The 26,327-nt window shown below is 35.4% G+C and overlaps 3 protein-coding genes and 1 pseudogene across 4 annotated transcripts; 2 read left to right on the forward strand and 2 right to left on the reverse strand.

The window, feature by feature from the left end:
- Positions 1–392: 392 nt before the first annotated feature.
- LOC132190631 (uncharacterized) lies at positions 393–5,490 on the forward strand. The gene is made up of 7 exons (XM_059605671.1): positions 393–811; positions 1,573–1,662; positions 1,782–1,862; positions 2,066–2,197; positions 3,710–3,925; positions 4,008–4,100; positions 4,982–5,490. The coding sequence occupies exons 1-7, from the start codon at positions 584–586 to the stop codon at positions 5,141–5,143; spliced, it is 1,002 nt and encodes a 333-aa protein (XP_059461654.1). The 5' UTR covers positions 393–583; the 3' UTR covers positions 5,144–5,490.
- Positions 5,491–6,130: 640 nt separating this feature from the next.
- On the reverse strand, positions 6,131–16,428 carry LOC132189069 (pentatricopeptide repeat-containing protein At1g76280). 2 transcript variants are annotated; one of them, XM_059603564.1, is made up of 14 exons: positions 16,286–16,428; positions 16,140–16,200; positions 15,743–15,800; positions 14,959–15,152; positions 14,365–14,472; positions 13,822–14,004; positions 12,769–13,287; positions 12,329–12,424; positions 12,019–12,192; positions 11,299–11,526; positions 10,542–10,685; positions 10,245–10,433; positions 7,980–8,099; positions 6,131–7,008 (listed from the first exon to the last, which is right to left on the reverse strand). In XM_059603564.1, exons 1-14 carry the CDS (start codon positions 16,297–16,299, stop codon positions 6,604–6,606), a joined length of 2,493 nt encoding a protein of 830 aa, XP_059459547.1. In that variant the 5' UTR covers positions 16,300–16,428; the 3' UTR covers positions 6,131–6,603. The 2 variants fall into 2 exon arrangements, with proteins under 2 accessions (XP_059459547.1, XP_059459546.1); XM_059603563.1 differs by having other exon boundaries at positions 15,743–15,815.
- An 831-nt stretch (positions 16,429–17,259) lies between these two features.
- LOC132191077 (stemmadenine O-acetyltransferase-like) lies at positions 17,260–19,724 on the reverse strand (annotated as a pseudogene).
- Positions 19,725–24,106: 4,382 nt separating this feature from the next.
- On the forward strand, positions 24,107–25,739 carry LOC132189070 (stemmadenine O-acetyltransferase-like). The gene has a single exon (XM_059603566.1). It carries the CDS (start codon positions 24,210–24,212, stop codon positions 25,572–25,574), a length of 1,365 nt encoding a protein of 454 aa, XP_059459549.1. The 5' UTR covers positions 24,107–24,209; the 3' UTR covers positions 25,575–25,739.
- The last annotated feature ends 588 nt before the right edge of the window (positions 25,740–26,327 follow it).

Genomic DNA, 26,327 nt, shown 5'->3' on the forward strand with positions numbered 1-26,327 from the left:
TTTTTTATAAAAAAATGTCGTATCCATAAAATCATTGTTCATAATTGATTAAAATCTTTTAGAATTCTTAAGATATTTTTAACATATATAAATACATTTACATTAAATGCAAACCACTTTTAAAAATTAAATTATTAAAATTTTGCTATGTCAGTATTTATTACTCATAAAGTATGAAAAAAATATGGTAAATATTAAAATTAATAAATATTGACATGATAAAAAGATTCTAAAATTCCAGAAGATTGATTCATCTAAGAAGAAAAAAAAATGAAAAGAAGAAGAAAAAAAAAAAAAGAAAAAAAAAAGAAAAATAATTGTGGCGTGTGATCAATTAATCAGACGGTTCAGAACCTTCTCAATCCGCAACTCCTGGAATACTGTACCTCTACGCGGCGCAGTTCTCATAGTCACACGTGCAAACCCTCATGTCTGGGAAGCGACAATTCCCGCACGAGGAAAACCCTGTGTTTTCAAGCACTTCACTCTCTTACACATACACTCTCCCTGTCTTTGTGCACGTTGTTAATGGCAACGATATAGAAGAATTAGGGTTTGAGTGAATTCTATCTTATTGCTCATAATGTATTCGTTAACGGTGAAGCCCTCTTTTGTGCCTCAAGTTCCTTCTTCTTCTTCTTCTTCTTCTTCTTCGTATTGCTCGACTCGTTCGTGTTCTTCGCTTAGCTTCCCGATAAGAACCAAGTACAGAGGAACGGAAAGACTCGCTTTGAGAATTCACGCTTATGATTCTTCCAAGGACGATGCTTCCAATGCCTCCGGTGATTCCAAGCCTCCCAACGGCAGTCTGGTCTCTCTATCCCCCTCTCTTGTTTGACATACATTTATGTGTTTTATGGGTGGATTGTTTGTTTTTTTTTAGTCTTTCTCAAAATTTCTTTTGAACATTTCTTTGAATGGGAAAGTTAGTTTTAGTAGCTTGGATTTTGTTGGTCGTTAAAGTGATTGCTAGTAGATGATTTTGTGGAGAAGAATGGTCAAGAGGGTATGATGAAAAATGGATTACAAGTGCGAAATTGAGGTTTAGTTACATTGATTGCAAGGCTGTGTATGATATCATCGATAAATTTAAATGTATAGATATGATATATAGTAAATGAGGTTAACCCAAAATTGCAATTTTTTTTCAGTACTACATCATCTAATTGAGCAAAAGAAGTTATGGGCTGTGCATATTATATAGAGAGTGCCTCTAGAGAGGCTATGGGATGCTAGAAGTACTTGTAGTTGGAACTAGTGGATCATTGCCCAGCGTAGCTAGAGGCCACCATTGGAGTATTAATATTAGTCCCGTTGTTATTGGCTTAGGCAATATATTTTTGAGACCCCATTTTATGGTGGTTCAAAATCGTGGCTAAATCATGATGCCTTACAGTGCGAGAAACTGAACTTGGAAGTGCTTAACATTAGGCTTCAAATGCTGTGCCTGAGTTTTATAATTCTAGCGTAGTGAAATATAACTGACTCCAATGCTTTTAATTTGGAAGATCCGTATTTTCTTTCTGCAGTTATAGTTGACTGTTTGTTTGTGTTCCTTTCTGAAATCTACAGCCAAAGACCAGGAGAGAAATTCTATTGGAGTATGTAAAAAATGTGCAGCCAGAATTTATGGAGTTGTTTGTGAAGAGAGCACCTCAACAGGTATCTTACCCATCCATTTGATGGAATATAATGCTGCTGCAGTGTTACTTGGAGGTTTTTATTTTCCACGGCTGTGTGTTCCCAGTGGAAATGAATTATCTTTCATGCTCACTTTTCAGGTAGTTGATGCAATGCGTCAAACGGTGACAAATATGATTGGAACACTTCCACCACAATTTTTTGCAGTGACAGTCACCACTGTACGTGTAATTTTGTTTTGATATGTAAACCGCTACAAGACTTTCATAATATTGTGGACAGAAAATTCAATTATAATTTTTTAAGTTGGCTTGATTACTTAATGAGTGTACTTTAGCAATATTATCCAAATATAGGCACTCCACATTTTCATTGTAACTTTTTATTGAGTATTTTCAGTTAAATCACTTGGTTTTTCTTTCAGGTTGCTGAAAACCTTGCACAGCTAATGTACAGTGTCATAATGACTGGATATATGTTTAAGAATGCACAATACCGTTTGGAACTGCAACAAAGCTTGGAGCAGGTTGCTCTTCCCGACGTGCAAGATAAAAAGGCAATTTATTCTCCTCTTTTTTCTTGAGGAAACAAATTTTGTAATATTGCTGCTTTTGAAGAGGAACACGAAAATTGTTAGACAATTTGATGGCACTCCTTAAGGGAACACTATGGATTTGGACCTTGAACCATACGCCTCACTCTGCAGCACTCCACTATGACAGGATGTACTTCACCCATAGGACAGTGATAGAATGGTAAAAAAACAATACAATCCTTCTGAGGCTTTAATTTGATGTGCATAGTGTTGACAATAGACTTCCATGTATGGTAAGTCACTTGGCCGTCTCATGAAGTATTAGGTTTAAGGTTTGACTCCCTTTAAGTGCAAATAATTCATTGGGGCCACGCTCGTAGGCAAAAGCCTGAGCTTTATCCGATTTGTGTGGAGGGGGCGCTTTAGTAGATGTTATTATAGGTCAGTTTATGAACTCCTCCGAATCAAGTTATTTGTTATATGCTTTCTGTTCGTTTTCCATGGGGTTAAGTTGACGCTGTAACGTATTAAGGAGACTACTTTTCCTAAATAATTAACCATGCAAGGAATTCACCTTTTTGAATCTATCCCTGTCTATTTTGCCAGGTTTTAAGCAGAAATATGCCTTTTTTTTAATTGTTATTATTAGTGTTTCATACTGATAAAATTTATTAAAATGGTGCAAAACCCTGTTATGTAGGTGGGGTAGTTGTTTTTATGTGGAAGTATAAAATTCTTTTTCCTTTTCTTAAATAAGGCTCTAGGTTTCTTTCGAACAAGTACTAAGTTATATAAGCTCTTGAAGTTCTATATGTTAAATCTAAAAACTAATTTTCACAGTTGATGTGTATTTTTATACATGAATGGCCTTATGATTGTGCTCCATTGGTATTTTGTCGTAGTTTGGAAATACAACAAGCTTTCACAATAACCAACATGAGTTGATGGTCATATTGAATGAGAAGAGCATGTTTGTAAAAGTCATACTACCTTAACCAAATCTGACACTTGGAGAGATCCTTGCATTCAACCCACAACTCTAGTCCTCATAACATGACATCATGTGAGCTCTCATTTACAGAATAAGTGGTTTCTCATTTGAACACTGGCTAGCCTTACAGCCAGCCTTTAAGTACTATTTGGTAGTGGAGTTAGTTAGAAGAATTGAGGACTGAACTACTCAGCCTAACCAAATTCATCACATATATAAGGGTTGTGCTGCATTTTGAACGTTCTAGTGATTCTTGTGGGAGACGCCTTGCTCTTATGGTTTATTATCCCTTGTTTTGCCGATTAAAAATTTCTTTTGCTTTCCTAGCGCAGGGTTTATTGAGTTTGTCTATTACTGCCTGAAATTTCATTAATATGAATTATATATAGTTGGTGAGTTATCTAGATCCATATGTTTGATATATTTATGAAAGGTTATTATTTTTAGATCATACATTAACATAGATTTCCTCACATGTTAAATAGAACCTAGCTTCAGCTTTAGTTGGTACGTTATTTGACCTGATCCCATGACTGTTACAGGATGTGCCAGATTATGCACCTGGTACACAGAAGAATGTGTCAGGTGAAGTTATTAGGTGGAATAATGTTTCTGGTCCTGAACGAATTGATGCTAAAAAGTACATAGAGTTACTTGAAGCTGAGATTGAGGAATTGAATCATCAAGTTGGTAGAAAATCAAATGGGCAAAATGAATTGTTGGAATATCTAAAATCTCTTGAGCCCCAAAATCTGAAGGTGAGAAAAACTGCTGCCCTCTATTACGTAATATTACTGTTTATTTAATGTGTCACTTTTACATGGCTTCAACATTTTGCAGGATTTGACAAGCAGTGCTGGAGAGGATGTTGTGCTTGCGATGAATACATTCATAAAGCGCCTTTTGGCTGTCTCAGATCCCAGCCAAATGAAGGTCTGCCTTTTTATATTGAACTCAATGGCTATTCTTTACCCGTCTGTTTGATACCATATTTTCACCTAGATCCAACTTTAGCTCTCTGTTTGATAGTCTTTACAGCAAGGTTTAAATTCCAGTTGATCCCTCTTGTAAGCAATAAATTTGCCGAACAGCTCCAAGATAGTAGTGTTGTGTTACAGCAAATTTTGTAAAATTGGTTGAATATTTTTAATTAAGCTAGGTTCTCAGAACTGCTGAAAAATTCTTGCTTAATGGACTCTTTCTTTTACTCATCCTACCACTACTTGTAGTGTGACATTGTTTAGTTTTGAGAAGAGGATAGTTTGATAAGTAGCTGATCAGAAAATGTATTGCAAAAGCACCTATTGACTGGTGACGTGTAAATTTTTTTCCCAAACTGTTGCTAAGATTTTCTTAGAAATCAGGTAGTATGAACCTCTGTGACTCTTACATCTAAGTTGAATTAAGCTTTTTAGTGCTTTATGGTCTAAGTAACCGTTTTACTTAATTGCCAATGTAATATATAGTCAAGATTAATTGGATTTATCTCCATCATGAATTCAGAACTATTGTATTCACTATTCATTATTTTTTTTGGTCGTTTTGGCTTTATTCAATTAGTCGTTTGATATAAGCAGATCATTTTATCATTCAAAAATTCAATAAACATGAATTTTTGTTTTTGTTTTTTGGTTTGTTCTGTTTGAGTTCATTTTACTTTAATAGGTCTTCAAAGCTGAAGTATACTACTAATATCTTGCATCCAATTTCTGGTCCTTGTGGGGGATGAACTCTACTCTCTTTTTTTTTTTTTTTTTTTTTTCATCATTTGAGATATTGACTGACATTCTTGAAATCTGTATTCATCATAACAGACAAGTGTAACGGAGACGAGTGCGCCCGAACTTGCCAAGCTTCTTTATTGGCTGATGGTTGTTGGTTACAGCATTCGCAACATTGAAGTCCGTTTTGACATGGAACGAGTGCTTGGGACTCCCCCAAAGCTTGCGGAATTACCTCCAGGAGAAAATGTTTAAAGCACGGCAGATTGAACTGCAGAGAACAGAAAGTTATGGTGCTCTTGGAGCAGTGTTCTTTATTCTGGAATACCATATGAAAGAAGGGGCCTTTTTAAGTTTGGACAAAGCTGAAGGCTCAATCCATAGCTGATTCATGGTTTGGAAGGCAAAATTTTCTCATGCCACAGTTGCCTTTCTCCAGTAGTCGAAATTATTGATAAAATTGTCAAAGCAAAGGGTAATATATATATCTTTAGACGCGTATTAGTTAATTCTTCTTTTGTATTTTGTCTCAAACATGCAATCCTCACAATAGTTAATTTTAAGTACTATCAAAAGAGCATGGAAATCTTGGATTGTGATGAGGGTGGTATTGTAGCTGTTTGCTGGGCTATCTGTCTCGGGAGATTTTAGGCCATGTTTGTTAACAACTTATTTTGTCTTTTGTTTTTTGTTCTCGAGTCAAAACATTAACAAACAATAAAAAACCTAAAACACTCCTTAAAACACCAAAAAAAATGTTCACTTTTATGTAACATCATAACATACTTTAAGTCCTAGCCTAGGGTCACTAACGATATCCACAGAAAGTGGATCCAAAATTGCCAAGAAACAAAACTAGTCAGCACAATTTAGCCAAGCACTTGAGGACATCATTGGATAAGAAGGGGATAAATTAAACCAAAAGGTTCCTTTTATCTCTTTGGTTTTTCTTTAATTGGATATATTTACAAAAATCAAACCAAACTTAAAAAAATAAAAATTCTTAATAAGCATTTCAAAATTTTACAAGGTAAGAGCTCTCTGAGGCTATTTCATTATTGCCATTGTCAAATATACATTTCATAAACTTTTATGTCGCAAGTCATAACTTGGAAAAAAAAAAAAAACATAAAAGATTAATTATAGAAATTACATTTTTATTGCAAAATTATCCTACAATGCTGGCATATTTGTTCCAACCAAAATAATGACCGATCAAAGGTTGGTAGGATTTGTCACATCAACATTGTAGAATTTTTTTAATCAAAATGTGTTTTTGAGCGTTACTCCAAAAAAACAAAAAAATATTGCGCCCCACCCAAAAAAGGAGGGCATTTACTGAGAATTATACTACACAAACCCACCAATGGGCAAGAGTTCATATCAAATTGCTGTAAAGCTCAAGCCTATTTTGCTAGGCTTAAAACGCATCTCAGACATCTTATGGAGCTCTCGAAAGTTAGCTGATCTGTGTCCAACAAGGAAGTTGCGAAAAGGCCTGTGAGAATCACCCACTGTACAGTATGGCTGCTTCCTTTTCCTATTTTTTTTTTTTTTTTTTTTGGCTAAGGATTAACTTCATAACTTGAGCCTGTCAATGATAAACCAAGCAGCTCTATCCTCTGCTAACTATCAAGACAATTGCATAGCCCTTATCATATGACAAAATTAAGACAAGCTCACTGAGTTGATCTAACATATCATTCTGATGTCAATCAGGCAGCTCCTTTTCTGGTCTCATAATCTGTTAGGAGTCTTCTAGCCCATGGACTTTGATCTGGTGACCAAGAAATTGAGAACCCAGCTATGGCACACCATCTTAAATTCATGAGTGCAACAGCAACGTTCTCCTCAGAATCCTTGAACAATTGCAGTATCTGTGACTCTGCTTCTGAGTCTTCAGAAAGGATGAAATCGTCCTCAAATTGTGTCTTTTCATATTGAGTGTTATCTTCTTCATTCAACATACGCATGCTCAAAACCTGCAATGCTTCCACAGCTGTGCTGTGAAAACCACGGTCCACATATGCAGAAAACACATAATGGCAGGTTGATGTATCAGGCTGGATATTCTCTTGGCGCATTCTTTCAACAATGAACTCAATTACATCTATCCTTCCCTGCCGAATGAAAGAAGAAAAAGTGATGTTAACAATGTTTCTGACAAACAAATAGAAAATGCAACTGACCTGACATGCCCAGGAAATGATTTTATATAGGTCCAAAGTAAGGTACTAAGTTGTGAGTTTAATCGCAAGGTTGAAGATGTAGCCTGGCTATCACAGGGGTATTGTAAAATCGCGAACTTTCAATTTATATTTGAGTTGGAAATGAAACAAATATTGGTGGCCTCTTTTAAGCAAACACCTCCGTTTTGCAAGCACCTGGCACTTGTTTCAACATCCTTTGGAAATTAATTGTCCCTTATATCTGCCGCATATATTATGAAAGCACAAGTCCATCATTGCATATTTGCCCATGATACCATTGGTAATTGGTACCGATAAGTAGGTATGGCAATACAGGGTCAGAGTGGCTAAATTTGGAAATTTGGGAATTTGGATAAAGATGCATAAGATTTGACATGAAGGGAAAAAATGTGATGCAAATACCCTTCCAAACACACCTTAAGTATCGACACTGATGTGGAACTCGAGGTTATAAAAATAGAAGGGCTTGGAAACTTAAGTTTAAAGCACATATTTTAGTCCATAATATACCGGTTTCACAAGAGCATGGTAAGTAGAAAACAAAGTAAAAACTTAAACAGCAACATCTATATAGAAGTAATTCTTTGTAACATACATGTGCACAAGCGCATGGATGCATGAAAGCTCGCAAGTTGTAAATCATTGATGTTTACAGATCAAATACAATTAATTAATGAAAAAGAAATGCAAAACTTTCTTTTCTCATATAAGAATGACAAGAAAAGCACATATGAAATGTAAGCATTTTGCATCATAAAATTAATTTTTACTGTGAATGTCTTTAAGTTTTTGAAATTGAAGACATGCAAAGACATACTTCAGTTCCAACGCCTTAAAAGGAAGAAAGATGGGAAGGGATAAAAGGACATGAGATACAGTACCCTTGCATATGCTTTTTGAAGAATGGTGTTAAATAACAGTACATCAAGTTCAAGCCCCTCCGAGCATGCTTGATCCAAAAGATTCAATGCTTCTTCAAAATTCTCATCTTCCAATCGAATCTGAAACAAATTAAGCTCAGCATTGAGTATATTGATGGTTCCAAAGCAACCATATATTTTGTGTTACCAAATCTGACGATCACTGAAAATCATTTAAGAGACAAATCAGCAGGCATTTTTTTTCCGGGTAAATTAAGTAGCTTACTGATGACAGCATACTAGTTGATATACTATCGTTTTTCCCACACCCAGTTATTGCAGGCTTAGAATCATCTACAGCTACAAATCATCCTCGGCTATGTTATGTCACTCTGTTAGTGGTCAAGTGCTTTGATATATTAAGCCATGACAAATAAACTAAAGGAAATCTTCCACCATATCACCAAAAGACCTATGCTTGATATGGACTGTTGAGAATTGGGACATCAAGAAACATCTCTCATAAATTGGAACTTTTTTTTTTTTTGAGCCATAAAATGGAAGAACTAATAGAAGGACGTTAACATTAAGGGCACATTTGATATGAGAAATAGACCTCTGAAATTGAATGGATATTCTAATGGAATAACCATTCATTTATTTGGTTGCACACCATTCCTTGGAAGTTGGAATGAATTCTATGGGTGGCCAACTTGGGGTGGCCAGCCATCCTAACAGAACACTAGGGGTAGCCGAGACCACCCCCATGGCTTGGGGGTGATCTTGGCCACCCCCCAAGCATTGTAGGGGGTGCCACGACCACCCTTGGTGTTCTATTAGGGTGGTCAGCCACCCATAGAATTTTCAGTTTTTTTTTTTTCCTTTTCTTTTTAATCTTGGGTATTTTAGGAATTTTAGTTCAATTCTAGTGAGAGCATGTGTTTTGTCACCAAACAAAAGAATAGGACTGGTCATTCTATTCCAACCTCTTATATTCCTAGTAATACTCATTTTTATTTTTAAATGAATGACCATTCCGCGTACCAAACTTACCCTAAAAGTTAAAAGACAAGAATAACTATCAAAAAGGGAAGAACAAAAAGGGAAGAACAAGACAGAAGAGATCATTATTATATTACATTTCTATAAGAGCACTAAGTGTAGCATCTGCTGACAAGACGAGCAAAAGTTGGTGGTGACCAATTATAAATAATAACTCAATTGATGGCGTTACAAGAATAAGGGCAAATTGAAAAAAGAATAAAGAAAAAAGGAATGCAGGTTGAAACAATATGCAAAAAGAGTAATACTACACACTTTCTTAGGTGGCTTTTAAAATTATCATTTGATTAAAATCTTATAATGATCAATCACAAATTCAATGGTGATTTTAAAAACCACCTAAGAGACTGTGGAAATGAGAGTGAGAAAGTGGGAGTGTGTATAGCATTACTCTATTGAAAAATGTGATGGCTTATGATATCAAAATTGCTGAGTTTAGTTAACAATGAGATCAAAATTGTTGATCAACATGGGCTATGAGAAGACAGTTGGACAAGTATTGAGATGAAACTTAGTATTGAGTGGTCCAATTTCATCCCATCAAACTGGAAGTTTGTATTTATGGAAATAAAGGCAAAAAAATTCTGCACATGAATAGTAAAATTTAAAAATGTTTTTATGTCACTTTATGCTGTTATTGTTCGTTTCAATTTTATTTTATTATTATTATTTTTCCATAAATATCATTGCCAGCATAAAATTTCTATCATCTTTTGAGGTGGAAAGTTCAAATTTTCAATTTACCTTTTAGATCAAGAAAATTATTGTTGTCTTTTAGGTTTCTGCCACAAAGGAAACATATTAAAAAACTAGATTGACGTTGATGCAGAAAAAAGAAATGATCCAGAATTACATTCAAGATATAGTTCCAAAGGATTGAATTAGACCGTAAAAGTTTCCAAGTTCAGTAATGACTAAAACAAAAGTGTGCATAATTGGTATGTTAACATGCAACAGTACCATTGAATATACTTCAGCTTGAAATTAACTGCATTCATAATTTGTAGACTAACTAATTCGATGTGAAGAATAAACTATTGATATAGCAAATTGTGGAGGAAAGTTTTGGAGCATATAAAGCAGAAACAAGTTAAGACTACTTTGTAGTCAGCAGTACTTTGCACAAATTACTCTTGCATGCTACATAGATATGAAGGAAGAAGTTTTTTTAGATGCATAATTCAGACTACATTCTGCGGGGACCAGTGAGTACATAGAAAATACCTTTATGAGAGCCGTGTAAGTCAATGTCTGTGGACAAAATCCATCACGCACCATCATGGAAACCAGTGAACAAGCAGATTTGAAACATCTTAAAATGCTACAACAATCGATCATTATATTATAGGTTGCAGCATCTGGGGGGCAGCCGTATGACTTCATAGTTTTAAATATTTCTACTGCCATGTGACTCTGCATGTCAACCAGAAATATAATACAGACAAACACACGATATATTACACCCATGCCTCAAGGAAATAAAAACTAAATGATTACATAGTGTGGGTGGGAGGTACTTACTTCCTTAGCCTCAACAAGTGAATGCAACACAGCATTATAAATAGGTGTTCCAAGATAAGTTTGATTACGGAAGAAAAGGTTTTCTGCCACTTGTAAATACCGGATCAGCTCTTGTATCATTCCCTCTGCTCCAAGGGCTTTCAACTGAAGAGATGAAAATGGAATGAATGCCATAGCTAAGTCCTAAGCAATGAAAAATAATGTCTACCACAATAGCTTCATGCAAATGATTTTAGTGAAAAAAAAATAAGGAGCACCGGCACTCTGGTGATAGTAAGAGGATGATGAAAGCAAAAGGCAAGAGATTTGTATCATTTCCGTTGAAGCCAAATGAAAAATTATCTACCAGTAACCATGGTATGGGGCCAGTGTTCCCCCAAAGTAGCTTCAGACAGATTCTATTTATAAAATAAAAAAACACCAGGACAAAAAAGTTCTCGACTTTTTATTTAACAAAGTTTTTCATTCCCAATCCAGGTCAATACAAATCAAAGAGTACATCCTAAATTGGAGAAAAAAAACTCTAAATTGTGCCCTGCCACCATTTACAAGGGAAGGGAAGCAACATGTCACAGGTCCCTATGAAAATCAGTGCATACAAGTTCACTTACTTATCTCACTAATAGATGGGTAGAAATCGTATGAAAATACACTAATTGAATTATCCAAAGTGAAAATCCAATCTTTACTTCTGATGGACAACTCTGTTTCAGTCGGTTTCCAATTAAAAAGTACAAATAATGAGGCTAGTAGTTACCAAGTTCTTCATTGACAAATGACTGTGCTGAACACCATTTTTTGCCATGTCCATTTCAATAGCATTTATTCTTTTAGCAGCATCTACCTGTGACAGCATATTACCCTCTTCGTATGGGGCATTCACATTACCAAATAATGAAAACAACAGCTCATATGTCCTGATATCTGGCAGAATCTTCAAACGTTTCATTTTAGCCAATATCTGCACTGCACGTTCAGGTTGGTCCTGCAGATTTAATGCAACATAATTTTGGATTGATGGAGAGAACAATAAAAACCAAACAGTATGTAGAATCTAGTGCTAGTGAACTTCAACCAAGTGATTGACACAATTAATTTGTAGATAATCAGTAGAAAGATCCTAATTGATGCTTCTATAGTGCTGCCCCAGCTAACATAAATGACTTACTTGATAATTGATATGCCTATTAAACATAGATCCTACTATCAGAGCCAAATAAGCAATAACTTCTCAGAAAAAAATAATAGAAGCATGATTTGCATAAAGTTTGATACACAACTTTATAACCAGAAACATAATTAAAAGTACATTGGTTCCATTTAACTTGTCTTTATACTGTTAAATATTTTAGGGGCTGGAGCTGAACACTCACTGGAGGGGAATTCCATCTCATAGTCTAAAAAAGTCATAAAAAATTGAGACAACAAAACAATGTAAGGTACATAGCAGTGGTGTAGAGTTTCACATATAACTCACCAATCTGTCACATGCAGTAAGAAAAGCATTATAAGGATAAGGATATGGACATTCAGAAATTTGATCCAGCAGAGATTTGGCTAAATCCAGTTCTAGCACTTTGCTGCATCCCACTGAAAGGGTAGCAAGAGTAGAATCATACGGCTTCAAATTCCTCTGTTTCATTACTTTTAACTGCAAAAGCATGGCAAAAGGAAGAAAACATCTCTATGTAAAAGAAGTCCAAAGAGGACAAGAAAGAAATTCAGCAAGTTGGCAGAAAACAAGTTATGAAGACAACTGATGTATGCAATAAACAAATATAACTTACCACTTCCATGCCATCAATGTAACCTCTCTCAGAAACAACTGCTCTAACAAAACCATCATATGTATGGCTTGACGGTTGCAACCTGAGATTTTTCATCTAGACAGAAATTACTTTAGTACAAAATTAGAGGTTGATTTGATTACAAATCAAATGCATATGAAACTAAAAAGTGAAGCAGTAATGAAGACTGCAAACAAAAAACAAAATTATTTATGTAAAAGGGAATACAGTTTTTGACTCTTCGCTATTGAGAGAGACAAAAGGAACACGAAAGTTAAAGATATTAAAATCTAAAATTTCCGCCTACAATAACATAATTTTCAATAAAAAAACTATTTCCATGTTTAGTGATTTCTGCTGCAATAAAGATTTGTTCATCAGAAGAGAAGGTTTCAAACAGAATAAACCAATGACAAGCTTAAATAATCCAGTTATCCTACCTGTAGGATTAACTGCTCTGCCAACCCACAATTTCGAGCTTGTGCACATGCCTGTATCACATCACTGAATGACCACCTCAAAACCCTCATAACAAGCCTGTTTTCATATTTATTAAGCACACCTAGTCCGCCACTCTCAGCTTCCCTATTTCCCATGCTAGGAGGAGTGCATTGCTCTATGTTACTAGGATAAGTATCAATCTTCCTACAGTGTATAGAAGGAACAGAATGTTCATTTCCCTCCAAGTCAAATTTCCTTCCTAATCCATCATTTGAAAGTATAGGAATGTCCAATCTTGAAGAATATAGCTTTCCTTCAGCAGTTCTATTAACAAAAATGATTCTCCTGATGGCTAAAGCCACCATATGTTGTAAAGTCTCATATGCAGATTTTAAGTCCCCCAACCTTGAAAAAGACCGAATAAACTTTTGCAGAGAAAATATGGTGAAACTGTAGTGTTTTACATACTCCCTCCAAATTTCATGAACGGCAGAGAGATTTTGCTGCCAAACTGCAAGCTGGAACAAAGAAAACACACAGGAAAGACTAATCACCATATAATAGACTCCAAAACAAGTGTAGCTCTTATCTTCCTCCAATGTTTCACAGCATAGATGATGAAACAAAACTACAGTAAGATTCTACTAACTAAAATTGCAACCACCAATGTTAGTTTCTACCACAAAAATACTGGATAGAAAAAATCCCAAGAGCGATTTTAAGCACTGAAAACTTTTGCTGTTAAAAATTATTCATTAACTGGCATGTATAATCCAATGGGATCTAGTTTTTCATAAATTAAAACGTTTATGTCAAGCATTATAACACCAATCGTTTCAAGCCAGAACCCCTTTAGACCATAACTAAAACTGCTTCCTATGTGAGCATTCTTTAAGATGTTACAAAATTAACAGTAAAAACATGAAAAAGGAAACAACAAAAATTGTCAAGTGCCTTACTATTGTACTCAAGACACTGCTAAGAGAAGAAGAGAGGGAGAGTAAAGAATAACAAAAATCATACCAACACCAACACTCTTTAAGTTTACACACCTTGAGCAGCTCTGAATATGTAACTTCATTCTTCCCCACCATTCTGTGCTCCATCAGATCCAAACATTGGTTGGTATGAACTATACTTCGCATTTTGGCACAGGCTCTCAGGAAACCATTGTACACAGATAGAATTGGATAAATGCCGTGCCTTTCTCCAAGAAAATTTATCAAATTATATGCCTGAAAAAATACAAGACACAAAAATACTAGGTTCATTATAACTGCAGTTTACAAGTAGACTCCACTTGTATCAATTAACAAGCAATCTAGTGGTACATACACCCTATAGAAATAACTGCAAGTGCAATTTCAGACAGTACCCATGACTACACCCCCCAACCCCCGCGCGCGCGGAAACCTAGCCAGACCAGTTAATCAATCAACTTCCTACGATAGAGCCAGATAAACCATTTTTACCACCATCAGTCCAGGAAACAAAATTAGAAATTAACGTTGTGTGTATGACATCAAACTAAGCAACTAATACTATAACCAACATATACTCAAGATACCACTTAAGTTTGTTCAATAGGCTTATACCTCCTCCAAGTAACCCCCTTTGCAGAGAGCTCGTATGATAAGAAAATAGCATATGTTGTTCAGGCCAATCTCTCTTTCCTCCATTAACCTCCAAATTTCCATGACAAACTGCACGCCAAAATGAAGAGTCATAAATGTTACATATAAAAAGTATTAACCTATAAGTACAAGACCGGAGGGTATAACAATAGTGAGCATTCTCATGCATGACAAAAGGTAGAGGATACCATCTTCACCGGCCAAGAGTGGCAAATTCAATGGAAGCATGGTACAGTTACCCATCATTAGATGCATTGACAGAGAGTTCTCCACTAAATTATGTTATACACATATCTGCTTAAACTGTGTATGCATGATTTGTTAATTTTTTTCCTTCACTCTCTACAAACAGGGGTGGAGCTAGAATTCTCTCATTGTGGGGACCAAAGTGAGGATATGAATGAACATAGATGTGGAATTGGGGGAGACAAGAAATGCGATGAGATGCAAATACCAATTACTTAATTTGATCATGCTGATAGGTGATCTGTTGCAGATGTCCACCTCCACACACAAACACCTGACTCTACTAAAATTCCGTGTCATTCTGCTTACCAGTGGATCAGGTGATCTAGCACAGTAGTTAAGAATATGAACAAAATCAGCAGGTCTCAATGAGTGGTTTCCATGACCAAGATCTAAAAGCAGATTAGAAGCTTTGCTTCTCTCACCGCAGCGAAGTGCATCAACAATTTGCATCTGCATGGATCTTGTAGTTGATTCTGTTCCATACACTGAGAACTCCAGACCTGCAGTAGGAATTCTACACTCTCAAGATTTATTTTAAAAAAAATTGAACACAAAGTTGATTAATCACTTTTTCGTATGTACTATATCAGAACTTAAGATTATTGCATGCATTAATTCATACATGTAGAAAGGACACGCTAAACGTCTGATTTGAAAGAAAATATGGATTACAATAAGCAGAATGATGAAACAGATTTACAAGCCAACCCCAATTAAAAGGAGCAAAGGCTTTGTGTTGGATATAGATGGTAGAAAACTATGTTATATGACCGAAAAAGTTTAGATAGTAGAAAATTAAATTATAAGGCCCTATAAGTGAGTATTACACTTAAAACAGCCAGCAATTATGTTTCAAGTACATACGTATAATTTTCACATGCTGACCACAGACAGAACAATACTACCCCAATTTCTGAACTTGGATGCAGATGCAAATTCTTTTGGTTGTAAACAAAATCTTTAAAAAGCATCGAGCCAACACAATACATAAGTGTTGATATTTGGGCACAAATTATTTTGCACAAGTAAACAGCTTGAATAACATATTATAAGTATGTTGCAAATGGAAGCTTTGTTAGATTATTGTTACCCTTTGATGTGGTATGGGCTCGAGAAAATCCCAGATTTTCAGCAACATTTCTTCGTCCCTGTAACAGTAATGGCTGTTTAACCGAAGAAAGAACGATCAACACTCCAAATCCCAGATGTTACTTGTAAATTGCTTTCCTTTCATCATAATGTGAGAACTTAACATAATTTATCTGAAAAAAGTTACATTCATTAATCTTTTCTTTTGGTTGCTCAGAGAAACTGAGGAAAAATGAAGTTTCGCCTTGAAAAAGTTCGCCACAACTAAATTTGGAATCCAAGATTTTGAAGTTCTTTACTTTCCAAGATTTTCTCAGCAACCGAACACTGAGCATTACCGATATAGATAACCATTCACATGAAACTGAATCACTTAAATTCATAGCACAGAAGCATACATGTTCGCGCGGTTTCGATTTGCACAACGATTCCGCAATTGACCTCAGAGGAACCCTCGCTCTGTGAAAGAAGCAGCATGTAAGAAGGTGATCTTGGGGCATGTACGGATCAATGCCAATACTTGGAGTAAAGAAATCACACTCACAGTGGTCTATGCATGTTTTCGGGGACTTCCTCCTCAGTAGAGCTTGAACTCGTTGATGCAAAGCCCTAGCAGTTTCGTCTAGGGTTTACCTAAAGAGAGACATTTTCACGGGAAAATGGATTTTCTCGGGAAAATCTTGAATTATTTTACCATGCACGCGCATCCACCAGATTCTAGCCACTAGGACCACATGGGCCAGAGGCAAACAGACCCAAGGCCTCGCCCTAGAAACATGCTGCGACCCAAATTGGCCCAAAATAAACCTTTGATTATTGATTTTAAGTGAGATTTTGGGTCTGTTTCCCAAACCCTTTTTCCTTAGATATGGTAGCTGATGCCGTATAAATTTTTGAATTTTTTTTGTATTTAAAAGTGAAATGGTTTTGTTTTGTAGTTTTTTTTTTTATTATTATTTGAATAGTAATAAAAAGTGAATAATGTGATATAAAGAGTGAAAAAAAAAATGAGAATGTTTTGATGTTGATTTTTCTAGAGAAAGTGGCGTAAACAGTAAAAAAAAAAATAGGGAAAAGGGTTTGCCAAACAGACCCCTTGTCGTGATTTTAATCGCTCTTTGTAGGTTGATCATGATCCCCAGAAATTAATGGAAATTTTCTTGCCATCAAAGTAGAAGTTCAATAGGAAACCGCTTCTCTTATATGAACAATAGTTTGATAGGATTAAGATTACACAACATTATAATATTTACAGTCTAATAGTATCTTCATATGTGTGCCATGCCCGACATTAAATTATCACATGATATCCACATCACATGAGAGAAAATATATAAGTAATGCTAGAAGTCACTCTTGTGTTTCTCCAAGAATAATGTGACTTCTAAAATCATTATTGGTCTTGTAATTGATCATTATTAAATTTAATCAAATGATGATTTTAAAAGCTATCACATTCTTAAAGTGACACAAAAATAACTTTTAGAATTATTCAAAATATATACCATTAATTTTCTATTATATGGGACTAGGATCCAAAAAGCGAAAGAAAGAAGTTCCTTGTCTTTGTCTTGTGCTAACACAATCATGTCTTCTTTTTCTAACCAAACCCATGCTTCTATTCCATGGCCGGATCTTGTATCCATTAGCATTATCGTATTTGGGAACGCGCGCGGTCTTTAAATCGCCATTTGAACCAATACCGCTAACCCACATCGGCTTTCCCCACCCAAAATCAATGTCACAAAGACCAAAGTTAGACCAATTTGTAACCGCAATGTGATCCATTCCACAAGAACATTCTTTATTACTTAAGAGACCTACGCATGCGGTCGTTCCTTTCATAAGCTCACAGAATTTAAAAAACCCTCCATCACCTTGTAGGCTTTTCACAAAATCATCATTGATTTTCGTTATTGTTTTTCTAAGCTTGCTCATCATCTCCGCTAAGGGAAAGGCTTAAATGGGGTGGCTGGACCGCCCCATTTTGGTCAAGGGGGTGGCTGGAGTCACCCCATGAACGGACTGGGGGTGGACGAACCACCCCCATGGCCAAGGGGAGTGGTCCGGCCACCCCCAGAAGGCCAAAAGAAAAAAGAAGAAAAAAAAAAAAAAGGGTTTGGGTTTTGGGGGTGGCCGGACCACCCCCAAACCACCCCCCACACATACACACACAAAATGGTTGGTTTGCCTTGCCGGAAAACACAGAACCAGTCCTCCAAAATCTCCTTCAGGTCAGTCTCTTCAAATTTCCTTCACAAAGCCACACACTCCAAAAACCTAAAATCTTCAAAGCTCAAAAAACCCCAATCTAAATCGCTAAAACCTTCCCATCCCATTGGTTTTGTAGTGACCCAAATCACACCCACTAAATCAAACTATTTACTAATATAACCCATCAAAAATTGTTGCTTTCTTTGATATAACTATGTGGGTCTCTGCAAAACCTTCAATTTCTAACATTTCTTTGCTTTCTATTCATTCACACCAAAACCCATTTCTCAGTTTGCCCCATATCTCACTCCCACATAGTCATTCTCAATCTTCGCAAAAGACCCAAGTTTATTGTGGTACCCGTGAGCGGATTGATACTATAAAAAATACCCAAAAAAACTCTTCTCTTCACTTCACTTCCACCTCTGTTGCTATGTTGAATGATTAGAGACTCACAAGCACTAGCCATGAAGAAGACAATCATGATCAAGAAGAACAAATCCGGGACATCCACGCCCTGACCCCATCACCACCGGCAAATCGTGGCCGTCGAAGAGAAGTTTGGGAAACAAGCAGCCACAGATGGCTTTTTAATTTTTCTTTTTCTTTATCTTTTATTTTTTTAATAGTTTTTATTTTTTAATTATTGAATATTTTAATATTTAATGAATTTTATATTATTACTTTTAATATTTTAATATTTTTCTTTTTATTTCATTTTGGTAGCCCAAAAGGTAGTCGTTTAATGCCCAAAACGACTATGTTTTGGGCTACCGCAGGGTGCGGTAGTTTTAGACTACCGCACCAAAGCCTTGCCCCTGTGGTAAATCTATCTCCTTAGCCGTATATAATGCGTCTGTTCCCCAAAGTAAATTTCCCATGGAAGATTCCGTGAATGGTGGATATGCTCTTGGGCGGAAATTCACTGCATGGGTTATAAAGGTTGGCCTTTGAATACCAGAAGTTGCCTTGAAGGCAGTCATGGTGCATTTCCATAGGAGTGCTGACACAACCTCAACTCTTGTCGGGTTTTGCACGCTTGAGCTGGTTGCTTTGGCTTTAAGCGATGCAATGTCTGAGGCATCAAACACAAATCTCCTTACAATACACCTGCCTGATTTGTAGGACTTTGACAAAGCCGTTGTAATTGTTTCTCTAGAGAGTGCCTCGTTTTGTATGAAAATTGATGGGGCATCAAAATTAGGACATACAGTTTCACAGGCCTTACCAGCGGTGGCTGCCCAACCTTTGAGAAAGACTCTCAAGGAAATTCCATCAGTGATCACGTGGGAAACAAGGAGACCAATGGCAATAGCGCCACATGCAAAGCTGGTCACTTTTATCATAGCGAGATAATCTCCCGGAATTAGTTCTTTAGAAGTTATCCCTTGCGGAACAAGTTTTTCCAATGATCCAAGATTAGGTTGTTTGAGGTAGTCAACAAGATGACAGTTTGCATAAGCTTCTAAATATAAAACCCCATTGTCATTACGGTCGATGGAGAGATGATTATCTTTGATTTTGCCAACAAATGGGTAAAAGTGAGTTAGGGTGTCTGATAGGGATTGCTTTAGCATGTGTGATCTTTGAGAGACAATATCAACAACAGAATAATGGCTTATGCTTTTGTTCATGGGATAGAAGAAGATCACAGGAATATAGGCGGAAGGAATGACCTGGTCCAAGAGGGAGAGCTTGTAGGTTTTCAGGCTAGGGGGTGTTGGAGAAGAGGGTTTGATGCACTCTTTGGAAATAATTTCCACCTCCATTTTCATCTTTCCTTTGAGCAGATATGGAAAGCTAACAAAAGGATGATTTTCACAAGCATGTAGCTAGCGCGCAAGTATCTTGTAAATAGGCGCTGAGTGGAGTTGTGCTGAACAATGTTTGGAGGGTCTAAAGAATATGTGACGAGGTGGTTTTATATTTAGAAGCTTATGCAAACTGCCATCTTGTTGAATGCCTCAACCAGCCTATTCTTAGTTTTTCCGCAAGAGATGACTTTTAAAGAACTAACAGCAGGAGATTATGTAGCTATGATATGATAAAAGTGACCAGCTAGCTTAATTTGCATGCGGTGCATGGTATTGCCATTAATGGTGTCCTTGTCTCTTACACGATCGATCGCTGATGGAACTGTTATTGTGTCTTTCTCAATGGGGCAGCCACTGCTAGGAAGGCCCGCTAACTTGGAGTTATGTGAAAAGTTATTTTTATATTTCTTTTGTGTCATTTAAAAATTGATGTGGTTTCTAAAATTGTCATTAGCCTTGTGATTGATTATTATTAAATTTTAATCAAATAGTGATTTTATAAGCTAGTTCATTAAGTGATACAAGAAGAACACGAGAGTGGCTTCTAGAATTACTCGTCAAAACATGTATGTCCTAATTTTGATGCCCGATTAATTAGCTTGATTGGCACTATCACGTCAGCAATGTAAAATAGGAGTAACACTATATACCACATATTTATCTCAAAATTATCTCACATGCTGACGTGACAATTCCAAGACAATTAGTTTCAACGAACGACATATTTTGTGTTGAGCAACTCATAGTTCCTTTCATGTGAAATTTATTTGCGCAAAACGAAATTTACTTTATTTTAAACATTAAACAAAGTTAATTGGGTCCTTAAAATATTATTTTTGCTAAACAAAACTTAATTATACTATTGTTAATTGGGGTTTTAGGTGGCCATCTAATTGGCTTAGCCAATGAGCCAACCATACATTACTTTTGATTAAAATGTTTTGGTAGGATAAGGTTTAAATTGAGTCAAATGAAACTCTTGTAACATAGCCTATACAATTTGACATCAATCTATAGAGCACATGATTCAATTCTCACATGCATTTTTAAAAATATATATGAGAATCACATATTACGTTAATTTTATTACAAATATATATATGAAAATCACGTGCTTTAAAGACATGTCATTTTAATAGACTAGGTCGAAGAAACTCCATCCAACCGAATTTATAATACCAAAAAAAAAAAAAAAATCTTTATTCATTTAGATTTGTCACCTTAATATTTGCATCAATAGATAATCCTTGATTTTTCATTCGTTGTATCTCATGCATTGGGATGGGATTAAGCCCAACTGATTCTAAAAACTCTAACGCAAAATTATTCTACAAAATATCGAGGATCCTGATCTTATTTTTATAGTAAATGACAAAATAATATGTAAGATATATCTCCACCTTTGAGAATTACCGTTTGGTCTATTTTGATTTTGATTTTTTCTGTTTATGCAAGCCTTGAGTAAACATTTATTATATATACTAAAGTAATAAAAACAAATCAATCTAGCAAAGTAATAAAAAAATTTAGGTGAACTACTACCTATTGTTAATGTCTATATATCTAAACTACTACTAGCTAATTAATTTTGTCAATGTGCATTCTAATCTACCAACAAAATGTAAATGTCCCCAAATTCAACAAAAACATAAAAAAATATGTTTTGGTAGTTTAGCATGGCCCACAAAAAACTTAAAAAAAAGTTCGGCAAAAATAGAAAAGAAAACCTAAAGTATATATTAAAACACTGAGTTGCGATTGAGTTGCATATCAATTTTCTAACTCTCGAGTTTGAAACAACTACCAATTAAGTTCAACTATATATTATACAAGTATACCACAATGATTCTATTAAATTTTGTTGAATTAATTACTTATTTATTTTGTTAGTTATAATTTTTAATAAATTTTGTTTAATATTATTTTTAAATCTTTATATCTCTCGATCTAAGGACCAAAATCCAAACTCGATCTATCACTGGTCACATCCAAACCTAAAGAAATTAATACGTCTTAACTCTTAAGAAAATTTATCGAACACATCCGTGATTTATTGAATATCATGTTTGAATTTTCATCTTCTACCCATATCGCCAGTGGTCGTAGTTTGAAATTTGCGTTATCGCTTGCCATACCTACCGTTGAAATACAAACAATTCACATATACCAAATAAATTTGAAGGTGATAGAAGATAATGAGATGATGTGTGACCATTTAACATTCACAAAAATTTGTCAATGACCACCCCAATTCCCAAAGTCTTGTTGCGTGTGAGCCGTCAGCCGTGTGGCTGACCACTCATTCGATTGGTTGCAAGGGTTTCAAGATTTTTTTTAGTTTGAACGATAATAAAAAAATAATGAGTATTTTTTTTTTTTTTTTTGTGAAAAACATTGTGTATTCCTCTAAAAAAAAAAAAAATAGTTATTCTTCTTAGTAAGGAAATAATTATTCTAATGGAATAGTTATCCTTATGAATTAGATTTTAACAAACAAAGAAATAACTATTTCCATTTTTTTTCAGCGATCCTATTTCATAAACCAAACGAGCCTCCAATGTTAAATATTTCATATATATATATATATATATATATATATATATATATTTTCGTTTGTAGTGTTATCTACAATTTTTTTTTGTAATTTATAATTTTATATATGCAAAAGATGAAGCCAGTTTCCGATGACTTCACTATCCATAATAACAAATTTTCATTAACCAAATTAAGTTTGAAAGGAAGAAATTTCTAAACGTATTTAGTGATATTATTGTATTAATATAGAACAATAACAACAACATGCCGTATTTAGTGTTTGTCAATGGAACGGACTGGTACTGTACTGAGCCTCTTCCTCAATCCCAAAAAATAAATACCTTCACCTCAAAATTAATTTAAATATTTCTACTTTTTATATCACATCAATCATTTTTTTTTTATTATTATTCAAATAAAAAAATTACTACAAAATAAATTTTTTATATTTTTATATATAAAATATATTTTTTGATTTTTTTCACAAAATATTTTCACTACAACTGATCAAACAAATATTCTTAAAATAAAAGCACTATAGTGCAGACCCTGGGCCTGGCCTCTAAAAGTCCTCTATGACGAACGCCGTTATAGACCCGTTGCCGCCTTTGTAGACCCGATAATGATAAGAACGCCGCCTATACGGACCGCCAACGAATTTGATTTCGTGCTCCAAGGGAAAGGGACGTGGAATTGAAGCAATTGACACGGATTATAAACAGACATTATATACCTTCTATTGTATTATTGTAGAGTCAAAAATTCAAACAAAAACCTACAGTTGTCATATGCCATTTTTTTAATTAATTGTTGAGAGTTTCAAAAAAAAGTTTTGGTAGAGGAATGTTAAATAGAATTATAGTATTTATTATTTTTTATTCAAAATCAATACATGGTAATAATTGGGATGAGTAATCTCCGCCTTACTCCATCGTTTCATAAACTTTAAAAGATGAGAGTAATTGAGAGTGATGAATATAATTACTCTAATTCAGACAAACAATGCAAGCACATTTACCAAAAAAGGGTTCTCAATCTCTTCTAAAAACGTCAACCTTATTTCTTTATATTAACAAACAATTTTCTTCCTTCTTATCTTGTAAAAAAAATAAAATATTCTTTCTGTTAAGAAATAGTCTCAAATTGTCTGTGAACAAGATCTTAGACATGTTTATAAGGAATAGTCAATCATCTCTTATTGAACCGGTTTTATGAGATGAGTTAGGCCCATAAATTTCTTCACTTTCTATTTTGTATCACATCAATCACTTTTAAAGAGATAGTAGATTTTAAAATTATGTGAAATCATGTATTTTTTGCATCAAACCGCTTTAAAAATAATACCTATTAAAAAAAGTGGCATATTACAGAGATAGCCAAAAAAAAAAAAATTCCTATAAAAAGATTTTTCTTCACTTTTAAATAAGTGCTTCTTTTTGGGTAAACCAAAAGACAATTTTTAGCTAAAATACACTTCAATTATCATTGGTAACTTGTCATCATTTTAATATGCAGCATTTTCAATGAAAAACAAAAAAAAAAACAAAAAAAATCAAAAATTGTATTTGCACGTACAAATCACTGTTTAGTTTGACTATTAAATATTAATCACACCATCGTTGACTTTAACAATTAGCGCACGCCCACTCACATGACTAATGGACTTAATGGACTTAGTATTTGCATGCTTACGTGACGTAGCGACAAATTAGATTATGAATTTTCAACCCTTATCTGTGAGCCTCGAGGCTGTATATATATTAATACATGTTAATACATGTAAGCGATTATTGTTCAGCACATGCAACTCCAATCACCACCTATTTTCAAGTGACTTGCTGCGCTACCTGCTTGTGAAAACCATCCTTTTAATTTGTTAGCTTTCCAAATCTTCTTCAAGGAAAGATGAAAATGGAGGTGGAAATTATTTCGAAACAGTGCATCAAACCCTCTTCTCCAACACCTCCGAACCTGAAAACGTATAAGCTCTCCCTCCTGGACCAGGTCCATTCATCCATCTATATTCCTGTGACTCTCTATTATCCCATGAACGAAAGCACAAGTCATTCTGTTAACGTTGCTGATATTATCTCTCAAAGATCCCAGCTGCTCAAGCAATCCCTATCTGAAAACCTAACTCGCTTTTACCCTTTAGCTGGCAAAGTCAAAGATGAACTCACCATCGATTGTAATGACGAGGGAGTTTTTTATTTAGAAGGTTATTCAAAGTGTCATCTTATTGATTGCATCAGAGAGCCTGATATTGTATCATTGAACCAACTTTTTCCACAAGAGATGACTTTTCAAGATCCGGTTGAGGGAGATTATGTTGCTTTGATAAAAGTGACAAGCTTTGCATGCGGCGGTTTTGCCATTGGTGTTCTTGTCTGCCACATGGTCGCTGATGGAACTGCCTTCAGTGCATTTCTCAATGGTTGGGCAGCCATTGCTCGTAAGGCCTCTGAGCTTGTATATCCTAATTTTGATGCCCCGTCAATTTTCCCACAAAACGATGCGTTCTCTAAAGAGGCAGCCATGACGACTTTTGCCAAGGCCTACAAATCAGGCAGGTGTGTTGTAACGAGAGTTGTGTTTGATGGCTCAGCCGTTGCATCACTAAAAGCCAAAGCGACCAGCTCAAGCGTGTCGAACCCAACAAGAGTTGAGGTTGTTTCAGCGCTCCTATGGAAATCCATCATGACCGCTTTAAAGGCCACTTCCGGGGTTCAAAAGCCAAACTATCTTACCCACTCCGTGAATTTTCGCAGAAGAGCAGATCCACAATTCGCAGACTCTTCCATGGGAAATTTATTTTGGGGAGCAGGCGCATTATGCACAGCTGAGAAGACAGATTTAGCTTACATGGTGAGCAAGCTTAGAGAAGCCATTGTGAAAGTCAGCGCTGATTTTGTAAAAAGCCTACAAGGTGAGGGAGGGTTTTCCAATCTTTGTGAAGTTATGAAAGCAACGACAGAAGAACTCTCAAGTATCGAAAGTTCTTTTGGAATGAACTTCATTGCGGTTACCAGTTGGTGTAATTTTGGTATCTATGACATCGATTTCGGGTGGGGAAAGCCGATGTGGGTAAGCGGTGTTGGTTCAAGCGGCGATACGGAAAGCGTGTTCCCAACATCGTTAATTCTAATGGACACAAGATCCGGCGATGGAGTAGAAGCATGGGTTACATTAAACAAAGAAGAAAAGAATGCATTAGCACAAGACAAGGAACTTCTTGCTTTCGCTTCTTTGGATCCCAGCCCCTTAAAATAGAAAAGGGTACTTACCATGCACCTATGAAGATCATCATTTCATTCTCTTGTTATGTAAGCTTGATCCTGGCTCCTATCGTTTTCTTTTTGGGTTTTTGCTTTTGTATTTCTTTTCTGCCTTGTTCAATCAATAGAACATATCATTCATACCATTCTCGTTGTTAAAGCATGGCAGTAACAAAATAAATGCAGTTTTGTTTCACTTCATCAGGGGCTTGTAAGAGCAATTAAGTATATGTGTGTCCCAAAATGCAATTGACTGCATGTCCTAGGGTAAAATAATCATTTATATCATACTATTTAAAATTTCCTTACTTTCAATCCAGACAGCCAGCTTGCGAATCTTTACATTGCGCGCAATCAATATTCTTTACTTAAATATTATTCTTAAGGAGTAGCTCAATCGGTTGAGGACCACGTCTTATAAAACGAAAGTCACTAGTTCGAATTTTTATTTCACCCTAACCTCTTGTATGGACATGTAAAAAAAAAAAAAATTACTTAAATATCAGCCATGCCGTCCTTAAGTGCTTTTGAGATGGCTTGTCGGTGGCTGAGTACTCAGGCTGACCCAGCTCCAGAGCAGTGGGGAGTGTTCACTATTCAACTACCTTCTCTTATTAATTATGGGGTGCCTGCATGTCATTTGGATTCCAAATATAAAATCCTAGAGTCTTCGGTTTGGATTCTAAGTTTAGATTTTTTTTTATTTTTTATTATTATTATTATTTTAAGTTGTGAAAGGATTTTTTTT

This window comes from Corylus avellana, chromosome ca8 (genome assembly GCF_901000735.1).
Source record: "Corylus avellana chromosome ca8, CavTom2PMs-1.0".
Taxonomy (NCBI): Eukaryota; Viridiplantae; Streptophyta; class Magnoliopsida; order Fagales; family Betulaceae; genus Corylus; species Corylus avellana.